Genomic DNA, 12,083 nt, shown 5'->3' on the forward strand with positions numbered 1-12,083 from the left:
CAGGCAGTGGGTAAGGTGCCACCCGTGGCTTGGCCCCGACGTACATGCTGTGGTAGGAGAGGGGCTTGTACAGGGGGGCCCCCAGCTCTGGTGGGAGAGGGCGCCGCATAGCTGAGCTGTCCTGGAAGCCACGGGCTCCAGTGAGTGGCACGAGTGAGGGGTTCTGGAGCTGGGTGGCCTCTCGCAGGAGGGTGGCAGGGAGCTGCCCCCTGACACGGCGCCGGCCCGGCAGCCCTGGGGAGAGAGGAGAGAACGAGGGCAGGTCACAGCCACTGCAGGGCTGCTGTGCCAAGATCCCCAAGCCCTGCCTCTGCCAAAGCCCCACCCTCTCCGTCAGCTCTGCCCCTGCCCCCTACCTCAGCCAGTGCTAGAAGCTGAGCCCAAGAGCCCCAGCACCCGTCTGTGGCTCCCTGAGCCCTGCCCTGCCCGCATGGCCTGCACAGCTGCACGTGGTGAAGAGGCCCTGGGTGGGGCTCCTCCAGCACCCACAGCCCAGCACCTCCAGCCCCGGTGTGTGCCCAGCCAGCTGTATGTAACAGCCCTGCCCCTGCACGCTCTCCAGCTGGGCTAGGGGTGGGGGGAGCACCCTGGTGTCAGAGCTGGTAGCCCTGTGGGTGGGGGTTACCTTTCTGCATGTCCTTAAGCTGGGAGGAGGGGCCCGTCCCCTGAGTGCGGGCCAAGGTTCCCAGCAGAGGTCCTGATGCCCCAGGCCTGCACATGAGAAGGGGGAGGGTGAGAAATGGGGAGGGGGCTCAGCTGGGGTCAGACATTTGGGTGGGGGGGGCAGGAGGATGGGCAGAGGTGCTCCTCCCCCACCAGAACACAGCTCCCCTGGGAGACTGCGTGCAAACTATTTAATGAACTAATTTGCACATGTGTAAACCATCCTACACTGATTCAGGGGGTGGCTGGTGGGGGCTGGGTGGGAGTGGGCACTGGGATATGTAGTGGGGTGGGGGCAGCTGCTGGGGAGGTGACTGGGGCTGATTATGGACTCCTCCCCCTTGGGCTGCGGCCATCACTTGCCCCTCCTGCCTCCTCTTCTTTTGGGATGGGATGCAGGGGTGGGCACTGCAGCTGGGTGTGTGACATGCTGCCAAGTGGATGAGCCCTGGGATGGGAGGGAGACTGCCCCCCGCCCCCAGCAGTTAGAACAGTGGGACCCTATGCGGGGAGGGGAGGCATCAGTGCTCCCATCTCCCGCTGGGTGGGGAGGGTGCTGGAGGGGCAGTTACCAGTCGTCTGGCTCGCAGTCCCGGAAACCCTTGGCAAAGGGGTTACTGGCGATTTTCAGCTGTGTGATCTGCAGAGAGAGAGGGGGTGGGGTGAGGGAAGCAGCCCTCCAAAACCAGTGCCAGAGACCCCACTACCCCAGGGGCTGGCAGCAGCTCAGAGACACCCACCCAGATCAGCAGCTCCCTAGGCACAGTGGGACAGGAATCCTGCAGAGAGATGCTGCACCCCCTGCATGAAATCAGAAACAGCCATGTGGCCACCACCCAGCAGGGGGTGCTGTGACATCAGTGACAGGGAGGAGCCTGCACCACTCAGCCCCACCCTCCCCAGCAGGGGGCACTGTCTAGCCCTGCCCTCCCCAGCAGAGGGCACTGTGGCATGGAGATGGTGTTGGGGGAGGGACTCCTGCATGCAGGGATCACAGGGAGGGGACTATAATGTCCAGCCCTGGGGCCCAGGGAGGGGTGGCTCAGTGCCCTGAAGGGTGGGGCCAGTTTCTGGGCTGCACACACACCCGATGGTTTTGGTAGGCCGTCACCGCCATGAACTGGGTCTCTGCGAAAGTGAAGGATTTGAAGTTCTCGTGGGCAAAGCGCTCGCTGTCCCGGCGTGGGTCCACGTACACCACATGGAAGCGGGGCTGGTACCGGTGCATGGAGTTCAGGATGATCTGTGTGTGCCAGAGAAGAGCCATGCTTGAGATGGGCACTGGGACAGCCATCGCCCATAGCAACATATCCCACCCCCTCCTTCACCCTACGGCATAGCTCTGCAACCCCTCACCCCACCCCCAGTCCAACAGCCCACCTTTCCCCGACCCTCACAGCCCATGGCATCCTGTCCCGCCCCCCATCCTCCACTCTGTAGGGCCGTGTCCAATGCATGGTATCTCAGCAGCCTCCTGCCCCTGCCAACGGTGCCATATCCCTGCCCCCCCCGAGCCAGGCAGCCCCACCACCCGCCCTGGGGCTGGATTGGATCCGGCAGCGGCGCCCCTAGAGGGGAATGGCCCTGTGCCCATTTCCCACCCCGTGAGCCAACCAGTCCCCTATCGTGGCCTTGGATCAGAGGCCGCGCCCGCTGCCCAGGTCTGGCACGGTGGCTCACGTGGCCGTTGTCGTCCAGCAGGTTGTTGGTGAGTTTGAGCTTGTCGAAGGAGACGATCTGCCTCATCCACTGGCCGCCCTTGGCGGGCGAGTCGGGGTGGAAGTGGACGCGGCCGGGCGCGGCCGGATCTGCTCTGCCAGCCACCAGCCATGAGGAGCTGTGGAAGGCGTATCTGCAGGGAGAGGCAGGGCCTGAGCACCGGGGTCCCCCCGCTCAGATGGAGGCCTCATTGCATGGAGGAGGGCAGTCTGGGCCCCAGAGCTTCCTCCCGCCCCCTACAGAGCCCTCTAGCCATGGGGAGCCAGTTCGTGTTCTGGGCTCCAGCACATTTCCGTGGGGGCTGGGATCCTGCCCTGTGGGGCCGGGAGAGACAGTGGTGAGTGGAGGCACGTGACTGAGCAGTGGGGGGGAGGTGGGGGGAGGCCGACGCAGGCCATGGCTGGGGCAGCTGGAGTGCAGGAGGCAGGTGGGGGGTGGGCAGAGCTGCCAGATCTACGGGCACCACACCCAGCACAGGGCTGCCCCCCGCCCCCCACGCAGGCTGCTCTGCTCCAGGCTCTGGTGGTGGTGGGCTGGGCAGGATCTGCCCCCCCCCCCCATCTGTATACCCCCCACCTGTATCGCTTGTCGTCCAGGGGCATGAAGTCCATGAGCAGCACGTAGTCGGCCAGCGGGTCCAGCCCTGAGAGCTTCACCTGGAAGGTGGGGAACATCCTCCTGTGGCAGAGGAGAGGGGAGGGCATGGGGCGCTGGGATCGCCCTTGTTGTACGGGGGTGGAGCACTAGGGTCTCCCCATTGCACAGGGCCTGGTGTCATTGGTCATGGGGGAAAGGCTGGGGTTATAGGTCACAGAGTGAGGGGCGCTGGGGTCCCTGGTCACACAGAGGGTTGGGGGTCAACCTGTTGCAAGTGGGGGGCTGGGGGTGTTGGTCACATGGGGCACTGGGGTTGCCCTGTCTCAGGCCTCTTCCCCACTCAAGGGGCCCAGCAGGGTGACACACAGGGGCTGGGAGAAAGGGGCCAGGCTGCCCAGCCCGGCGGATGTGTGCAGATCCCCACGGACTGGGGCGTGTAGGTGGGAGTGAATGTGAGTGTGGGGCAACATGAACCCAAGCATGAGCAGGAGAATGAGCGAGAGTGGGGGGGGCTGAGGCAGGGCCAGTGGGGAGAGTCGGGGGGAAGTAGGAGGCGGTGGGAGGGTACTGGGGGGCAGGTGCATTTGAAGCACTCAATGGGAGGGGGCAGCACTGCTGGTGGGGGGCAGAGCTGCCCAGCAGCACCCCTGCCCCCGGGAACATCACGCTGCTGCAGCAGCTCATGTCCCCTGTAATATCAGACTGGAACGGAGAAGCTGGAGGACCAGGCGTGGGGTGGGGGCAGACTCCACCCCGACTGCCATCCTCGCAGCCCCCTCTCAATAGGCCCGGCACCTCCACAGCCCCAAGACACCCAGCCCCCATTGGCACCCACAGTCTGCCCCGGTGCCCCCCTCTGTGCCCAGCCCCCTAGTGCCCAGCCAAACCAGACAGGGAGTGCTGGCTCCTGGCGCCGTCCAGGCTCCTGGCAGTCCTTGTTCCACCCACCTCCCCCCATATTTCCAAGGATTGTGGGGCTGGACCCTGCAATGGGGCCCTGGGCAGCCGTGATGTGTGGCACCAGCCGCCAGCCCTTAGCACCGGGGGAGCGGCTTTTCTGGCAGGGAATGAGCCACATTGCCTGGTGCTACAAGGGGCCAGATCAGACCCCCAGGAGGGTGGGGATGGCACCGGATCCCCTTGCATGGAGCCAGGACGGGGTCTCACAGAACACCAGGCTGGGACATGGGGGCACAGCTCCTGCCATGGGGTAGTGTTGGTGGTGGCATGGCCCCTGCCAGGGGCTGTAAAGTAGCAGGGTACAAGGGGGTCCCTGCGCTGCCGTGCCTAGGCAATGCCCACCTACCTCCCCGCTTTGGTGACAATCATCTCGGTGCCCAGGCTATTGAATTCCTCCCACAGGCTCCGCATCTCCAGCTGCACTGACACGTTGGACACATGCTGGTTCTTCCTGGCCGGTTGGATGCTGTCCCCGAGCCCCGCGGCCCCCTCCCCAGCAGGGACACCGAACCTGCCACAGGCCGGCAGGGGCCCCAGCAGGCAGGGAGCCCCCATGGGACTGCTCCACTCGGGGCCAGAGGCGAAGGGGCTCCCGTCTGACGTCAGGACACTCAGACTGGCTGTGAGGAATGCTGCAAAGGAGGGGAGAGGATCAGTGCCAAGCCCCTGTGGCTATGGGCATCAGGGGGCTGGGACATGGACTCAGAAACCAGCTGAGGCATCTTCTGGTGAGCCCCAAAGCACCTGTGAACTGGGGAAATGGCAGTGCCCCTTGATACCCCCCATGCTGCCCCTCAATCCCGCCCCACAGCCCCCTGCTATCCTGGCCCTGAGCTCCCCCCAGTCCCAACCTGCAGTCCCCTGCTACCCCTGCTATCCCAGCCCTAAGCTCCCCCCACCCCCGACCCGCAGCCCCCTGCTATCCCAGCCCTGGGCTCCCCTGAGTCCTGCCTGGCAGCCCCCTGCTATCCCAGCCCGAAGCTCCCCCCATCCCTGACCCACACCCCCCTGCTATCCCTTGGCTCCCCCTAATCCTGCCTCGCAGCCTCCTGCTATCCCGGCCCTGAGCTCCCCTCAGTCCCGACCTGCAGCCCCCTGCTATCCTGGTCCTGAGCTCCCCTCAGTCCCAACCCGCAGCCCCCTGCTATCCTGGTCCTGAGCTCCCCTCAGTCCCAACCCGCAGCCCCCTGCTATCCTGGTCCTGAGCTCCCCTCAGTCCCAACCCGCAGCCCCCTGCTATCCTGGCCCTGAGCTCCTCCTAGTCCCGCCCTGCAGCCCCCTGCTATCCCAGCCCTGGGCTTCCACCACCACCCCCGGCAGCTCTGCCAGTGCCCCTCAGTACAAATCTGCAGCCCTCCACAAGCCCAGCCCTGGGCTCCTTCCATAAAGCTCTGCTGATCCAAGGCCCCCATCCAGCTGGATTTGCAAAGTGCCTCATGCACAGGAGTGGGCCCCACTGCGCTCCCTGACCATCAGCATCATCTCCGGCATCATTGCTGGTCCAAGGGCTTGAGCACCTCTCATCACCCCGATTCCCCTTTCAGGGAGCCCCAGCCCCTGACCCTCCCACTCTCTCGCACCAAGCCCCTCTCTGTAGCAAAATTCCCTTTCCCAGGGATGCTTGCTCCTTCCTGAGACCCCATCCCCTTCTGCTCTCCCCAGGCAGTCAGTAACCGGCCACTGAGCTCCAGCTCCTGGAGCTGGGCGACCCCCGCTCTGCTGGTGTTTGGACTTTAACATCGCGGAGAGGCATTAGCCAGGGCTGCTCCCCGCAGGCTCCAAGCCAGGATGCTGGGATTCCGCCCCATCAGCCTGCTACCCTGGCAGCTTGGCCTCCTGCTCACACCCAGCTGGTATTTTAGCCAGCCCTATACACCGGCCCCAGCCAGGCCAGAGACTGCCAGTTCCCTTAGCCTGTTGGCCCCTTCATCAGGGGAATAGAACCCAGGAGTCCTGGCTCGCAGCCCCCCCTCCGTTCTCACCCACCAGTTCCCTCTGCTCCCCCCTCACACGAACATGCTTTGTACAGGTATGTAACATGTACCTGTGTTCAATACACGCTGTTAGTAATTCTATGAGCTGTAACGATTCCCACGCGCTATCCGAGTGGTGGGAGGGACCCTGAACACCCAGCTGATCTGCTCCACACAGAAGCCACCTTGTCATAACCCTGGGTGCTTCCTACTGCACAGCGACCCCTAAACGCGGTACCTAGGCTCTAGGGGTTAGGAACGTGGGTCTCTTGTGATCAACAGGCTCTGGAGCTCAGCCAGTGATGGAGAGGGCAGGGCCTGAGCCCGCCTCCAGCCAGGCTCTGCAGATCGCTGCAGCCGGGGTCCTATGTGCACACTCCCCTCACTCCACTGCACACCCATCCCCCCTGCATCTCCCCCTGTCCACCCACCGTTTGTAGCCAAGTCCCTCGACACCCCGTAACTCACTGTAGGCTGGACAGGTGCGAAATGCCACAGCCTGGCGCAGGGAGCCGGGCGGAGTGGGGGATGGGGGCACGAGGCTGCCGGGGCTCGTCCCAGGGAAGAGCTAGATTGGAGTCGGGGAGGTAAATGGGCCAACGGGAAATGTCAGCGAGGGGTTCCCAGCGGAGGAGTCCCCAGCCGGATTTACCTGCCATCAGTGCAGCGGGCGTTGCTCCGGCTCCCCGGCCAGAGTCCGTCTCCCCGGCCCAGTGTGGCTGTAACTCGGTTTCTGAAGCCTCCGGGCTGGACCTGGCGATTTTATTCTCCTGCTCGGGGGGCGGAGATTCACCGAGTGTGGCGTGGTGCAGAGCTGAGCAGCTCCTTGGGGGGCACTGGCTGGCCCAGGGCGAGATGAGCCGAGAACCCCCCACCCCGGGCAGCAGCTCCGCCATCAGCTATTGATGAGCATACCGCAAGCGGGGCACTGGGGGCAGCTGCCCTGGAGCATGGGCTGGACTCAGCCAATATCCCCCGAGCCGGAGGGGCGCTGACCTCCCTGCTGGGGGTAGGGCTTAGCTTTGCCACTCAGAACTGAATGAATTCTTCCTTGCACAGCCCCAGAACGCAGGACATGAACCCAGCCATGAGGGGACCGGCCGGCTCCCCGGCCTGAGGTGGGAGGGATGGTGAGGGGCTGCCTGTTCCCCCATCCCACGCGGCCAGAGGGCCCGGGGTAACCATGCCAGCAGCTGTGCTGACTGAGCCGGCATCACCGGGAGCAGGATCAGGCCCAGTGGAAGGGACAGAGTGCGTTAGACCCTCTGTGCAGTGACCCACTCCCCTGCTATCCAAGTCCTGGCCTCCCACCACACAACTCAGCCCTTGCCCCTCAGTTCTGACCCACTGCACCCTGTTACCCCAGATCTGGACTCCCTTCCCCCAAGCTATGCCGCCCCTCGATCCCAGCCTGCTGCCCCCTGCTGGCCTAGCTCTGGCCCTCCCCTTCCCACCTCAATCGCAATTGCAATCTCCCCAGCTCTTCCTGCTTCTCCTTTCCCGGCTCTGTTGATCCCCCTCTGATCTCCCATCAGCCAAGGAACTAATTAAATAACCCCCCTGGGACATTTGCCCACCATCCGCCAGACTTTTTCCTAAAAGCCGTTTTATAATCAGCCGTTATTTGGCAAGGTTGGTACTTCTGACACTTGTCACTATTCGATGGCACGTGGTGAGCCGCTCGTCTCGCAGCCCAAGAAGTTACATGGGCAGATCTCAATTCCTAAAGCCAATGAACTAACAGCAATCAAGCCAAGCGGAGTGGCTGGATCAGTACTGATCCCCAGGACTGCACAGTGCCGTGCGTTACAAAGCAACGACACTCCAGTGCAAATGCTCCCTTGTGTAACAAGGCAGGTGAGTCAGTTACACCCACCAACCATTAAAATCCTGGGACGTCCCTCCTTGTGTCACACACTGTGCAGCACTCAACCACCACCACAATCTTCAGCTGGCCCCGCTAATATCTACAGCTTCCATCACACTCAGAAACAAAACAACACCCAAGTATCCGGGGGACATCAGAGGACAGTGGCCTAGTGGCTGGAGAATTGGAACGGGCTCTGTTCCCAGCTCTGTTGCCGGCAGGCTGTAGTCACTTTCCCACTCCATGACTCGGTTTCTCCATCTGTAAAATGAGGAGAATGCTACGATCTGCTTTGTGAAGTGCTTTGAGCACTATTGCTAACAGCTGTTAAGCTTGTGGCACCTTAGAGACTAACCAATTTATTTGAGCATAAGCTTTCGTGAGCTACAGCTCACTTCAGCGGATGCACAGTATCCCTCCCACCACAGGATGCATCCGATGAAGTGAGCTGTAGCTCACGAAAGCTCATGCTCAAATAAATTGGTTAGTCTCTAAGGTGCCACAAGTCCTCCTTTTCTTTTTGCGAATACAGACTAACGCGGCTGTTACTCTGAAACCAGCTGTTAAGCTTGAAGCTCACACTGGCCTGGTGCCACTTACGTACTTTATCCTGGAGCTTAGACGATTCCCTGTTTATGCTGAACACCAGCCTGGTCTCAAATGTCACCACATCAACACTGACAAATGGTGCCCCTCCAGCACTGTGCTTTATCTGGAGCTGGGAAATTTAAACTGAAAACTCATTTCATGCAAAAACCCTCCCTCTGCGCTGTGTGGGTTCTGCCCTCTGCTGGGATAACCAGGAGAAGCTGTGAATCTGAAATCAGATGCCCATCCCCACTTCTCTGCTTTCCCCAGGGCAGCAGCTGTTGAGCTGGGGGGGAACGGGGATCTTTAAATTGTGCTCCCCCCACGCTCAGCAGGTACCAGTCGTCTCTGGCAGAAACCCCTAGCCCCACCACCCTGCAGGGCAGGAGTCCCGAGGTCCCCCCCCCCCCCCCGCAGTTTGCTAGGCAGAGAATGCGGAGGGGGGGCTCAGCGAGCCACACTTTTACTGCTCACGAGCCATGGTTTGGCAAGTTTGTGTCACCATCTGGCTGTTAGACCTGGTCACAGGATCAGAGCCCTTGTGCTAAAGGTGGCGTTGGCTTGTCTGGCAGAGCCAGATGCTTATTAGACAGGAGCGTGAGACCGGCAATCAGGTAGGGAGGGACAAGGGAGAGGTGACCAAAGGACCTCACCAAGGCTCTCACCCCAGGGCTGGTGAGGGTTTAGCTGAAGCCAGTGGAGTTAGCGGTGCCGTCTGGGCCAGTCAGGGGGCCAGGAGGCAGGCCCAATGGCATCCCAGGGGATCCCAGCATCCCAGGAGACACTCACTCCTTCCTGGCAACGCAGCCCTCGTCCCCACAGAGTGACCCCCGGAAACATCGGGGGGAAGTATCATCCCCAGTAACACTTGCCCATCGACCTGCCAGTCAATGATCTCAGCACAACCATCCTGCCCATTGCCAGGCTGTCAGCTCATCACCGTGCCAAGCCCCGACTGTACCAGGAGCCCGGCAGACCCCTTTGGCCGAGCCTATTTGGCTCCAGCTTTTCTGGGCTGAAGTGTCTGGCTGAGCACAGGTCTCTGGGGACCCTGCTAGACCCCCCTCCCACACACACAGCGGAGTGGACAACCCCCAGGCTCAGCCCCCAGCAGCAACAGTCTGGGGAGGCACAGGGCAGGACTTGGGGGCACAGGACAGGACTTGGGGGCGACGAGGGGCCAGGAGCAGAGCTGGGGCGGCGGGTTGCTGCACTGGACGGGCACAGCGGGGGATTCTGCCCACGCGTCGTCAGCAGTGACACTCGGTCACCCACGAGCTGGAGCATCCCATTCATCTTGCCCCCCGACTGGGACAAGTCCAGCCTGGCCGGGCTGTGGGGGATGCTGCCTCATGCAGGCCTGGCTGGACCCCCAGCCCCAGATGGCTACTGGCCATTGCAGAAGTGGCTGAGGGACCAGACCATGGCCAAACTGAGCCAGGATGTGTGTCAGCCTGATGCCCCGGCCCAGTAGGAGCCTACCCTGGATCCCTGGGCTACTCCCCAGCCTGCCCTGGCCCCTCGTCGCTCCCAGAGCCCCCACGGGGTCTGTGCTGCTGACACTGGGGCTGCTGAAGGGGCTGGTTATCCTGGGGGTGGAGTCGGCTGCGCCCTGCTGTTCTCGGGCTGGGCAGCACCTCTACTGACTGTGCCCTGTGTGGCTGGTGGGCACTGCACACGCCCTGTGGGCACAGAGGGACAGCGAGCGGCCACTGCCCACGTGCTGGGGGGCCTAGAGGGGCCCAGTTATCACAACAGATGTCACTGCCCCCCCCGACCCTGCCCCACGGGCCGGTGTCACCAGGCCAGGCAGGTGGCCCAGCTATTGCACAGGCAGACTCTGGTGCAGCCGGGAGCCCAGCTCAGGTGCTGGGCACCCACCCACCCCTGGATAAATTGCCAGGCCAGATCCCCCATTCCAGCTCCCTCCCCCTGCTCCAGAGGCCCAGCCAGGCCAACAGCCCCCCCTCCTCCGTGCCCAGTCTGAGCCCTGCTCCAGTGCTCACCCCCCACGCTCCCTGCTGTCCCACTAAGCAGCACCACCAACAGCCATCATTCCCCCTCCCCCACTCTGGCTGTGCGCAGCCCCCAGGCTCAGGACCGCCACGGCCCTCATCCATCTTCCCCCTGCCAAGCTGCTGTCAGCACCGGTGCGCCTCTTCTCACACCTGCTCATCTCAGCGCTCGATACGCGCTGGCCCTGCCAGGGACTTATTGGAGCTGCCAGCGCCGGCGACAGAGGGAGATAAATGGGGCAGTGCCGGATGGCGCTGCAGGGGACAGGGAGGATGAGATGCGGCGGGAGGCAGGGCTGGAGAAGCTCGTGCTGTGATGGGGGCTGGGGCGAGAACAGGCGAGCCCTGTCCCAGGGCAGAACGCAGCCAGGCTCCAAGAGGGGCGGAGAGCTGGGGGACCCGGCTTGGTGAGGGGGTTCTCCTGGTGCACCCCTCGCACTGCAGACAAGCTGGGGCCTGGAGCCACGGGGTGTCTCAGACTCCAGTGACCTGCTGGGGAAGGGGGGTTACAGCTGTGGCTCTGTGCTGCAGGGTTGTGGGGCTGCAAGAGCCCAGGGGACCTGGCCGTGTCTCAGTATCCGAGGTCTCTGGGGGATCCGATAGAGCAGGGCGTGCAGTTGTGGCTCTGGCCAGCGGGGAATGGGGACTGCATGGGAGCGGGAGAGGTGCAGTCACATCTCAATTGCAGGGGATCTCGGGGCTGTGTGTAGCTCATACGGGTCTCAATGCTGGTCAGGCCTGGCAACAGGCACAGAGGCCTCACTCGTGTTTCAAGCCTGACACTCCAGGTGCTGTGCTCTAGCAGAGGGGGAATTGCTATGTCTGGGTGCCAGGTGCCCCCGGGTGCTGTGTCCTAGCAGAGGGGGTCTGGCCCTGTCTGGATGACAGGGGGCCCCTGGATGCTGTGTTCTAGCAGAGGGGGCATGTCTGTGTCTGGGTGCCAGGCGCCCCCGAGTGCTGTGTCCTAGCAGAGGGGACGTGGCCATGTCTTGGTGCCAGGCGCCCCTGGGTGCTGTGTCCTAGTAGAGGGGGCGTGCCAAGCTATCCTGCGATGGCTGCAAAGTGAGTACCAACCTCCGAGCAGACTGTTAAGGGGCAGGTCAAAAACCTCAAATTGGCTGGGAGTTCGAGACTTTGATGTCACCAACCACGTGTCCTCAGGTATTATAACAGCCTAGCCAGGGAGTCACAGACAGGCTCCTTGGCTAAGCTGCTCTATCTATCCTGTCACCCAGGCAAGCTTGCCTGTGTGATAGATGGTCCCGTACACCAACGATCACAGCAATATTCAGGTTACTTGCAGTCCGAAAGGTAGGCCTGGGCTTAGGGAAAATGGCGCCCTGGGCAAACTTGTATTTTGGTGCCCCTGGCCCCCATGGGCACCCCCGTTTCCCTTGGGTGCCCTGAGATCCCCAGGATCCCCACCTCACCCCTGGCCCCCCTCCCAATGCTTAATTTGTATTGAAAGAGGTACAGGGGCTCAGCCCCGCCACAAATTAACCGCTGGCAGGGCAGCCGGAGAGCAGTGGCTGCTGGCCGGGCCCCCAGCTCTGCCGGCAGCACCGCTCCCAGCAGCGGCGAAGTCAGGGTGGCCTGGTATCTGATGTATTGCCATCCTTATGTCTGCCCTGCACTGCTGTCAGAGCTGGGTACCCGACCAGCAGCCGCCGCTCTCTGGCTGCCCACTTCCGAAGGCAAAAG

General features: G+C 62.7%; 1 protein-coding gene across 1 annotated transcript; it reads right to left on the reverse strand.

Moving 5' to 3' along the window:
* Positions 1–1,231: 1,231 nt before the first annotated feature.
* On the reverse strand, positions 1,232–6,808 carry TBX10 (T-box transcription factor 10). Its single transcript, XM_048852954.2, has 6 exons — positions 6,565–6,808; positions 4,286–4,571; positions 2,959–3,060; positions 2,344–2,515; positions 1,751–1,906; positions 1,232–1,303 (listed from the first exon to the last, which is right to left on the reverse strand). Exons 1-6 carry the CDS (start codon positions 6,806–6,808, stop codon positions 1,232–1,234), a joined length of 1,032 nt encoding a protein of 343 aa, XP_048708911.2.
* Positions 6,809–12,083: the final 5,275 nt, after the last annotated feature.

This window comes from Caretta caretta, chromosome 6 (assembly GCF_965140235.1).
Source record: "Caretta caretta isolate rCarCar2 chromosome 6, rCarCar1.hap1, whole genome shotgun sequence".
Classification (NCBI taxonomy): Eukaryota; Metazoa; Chordata; order Testudines; family Cheloniidae; genus Caretta; species Caretta caretta.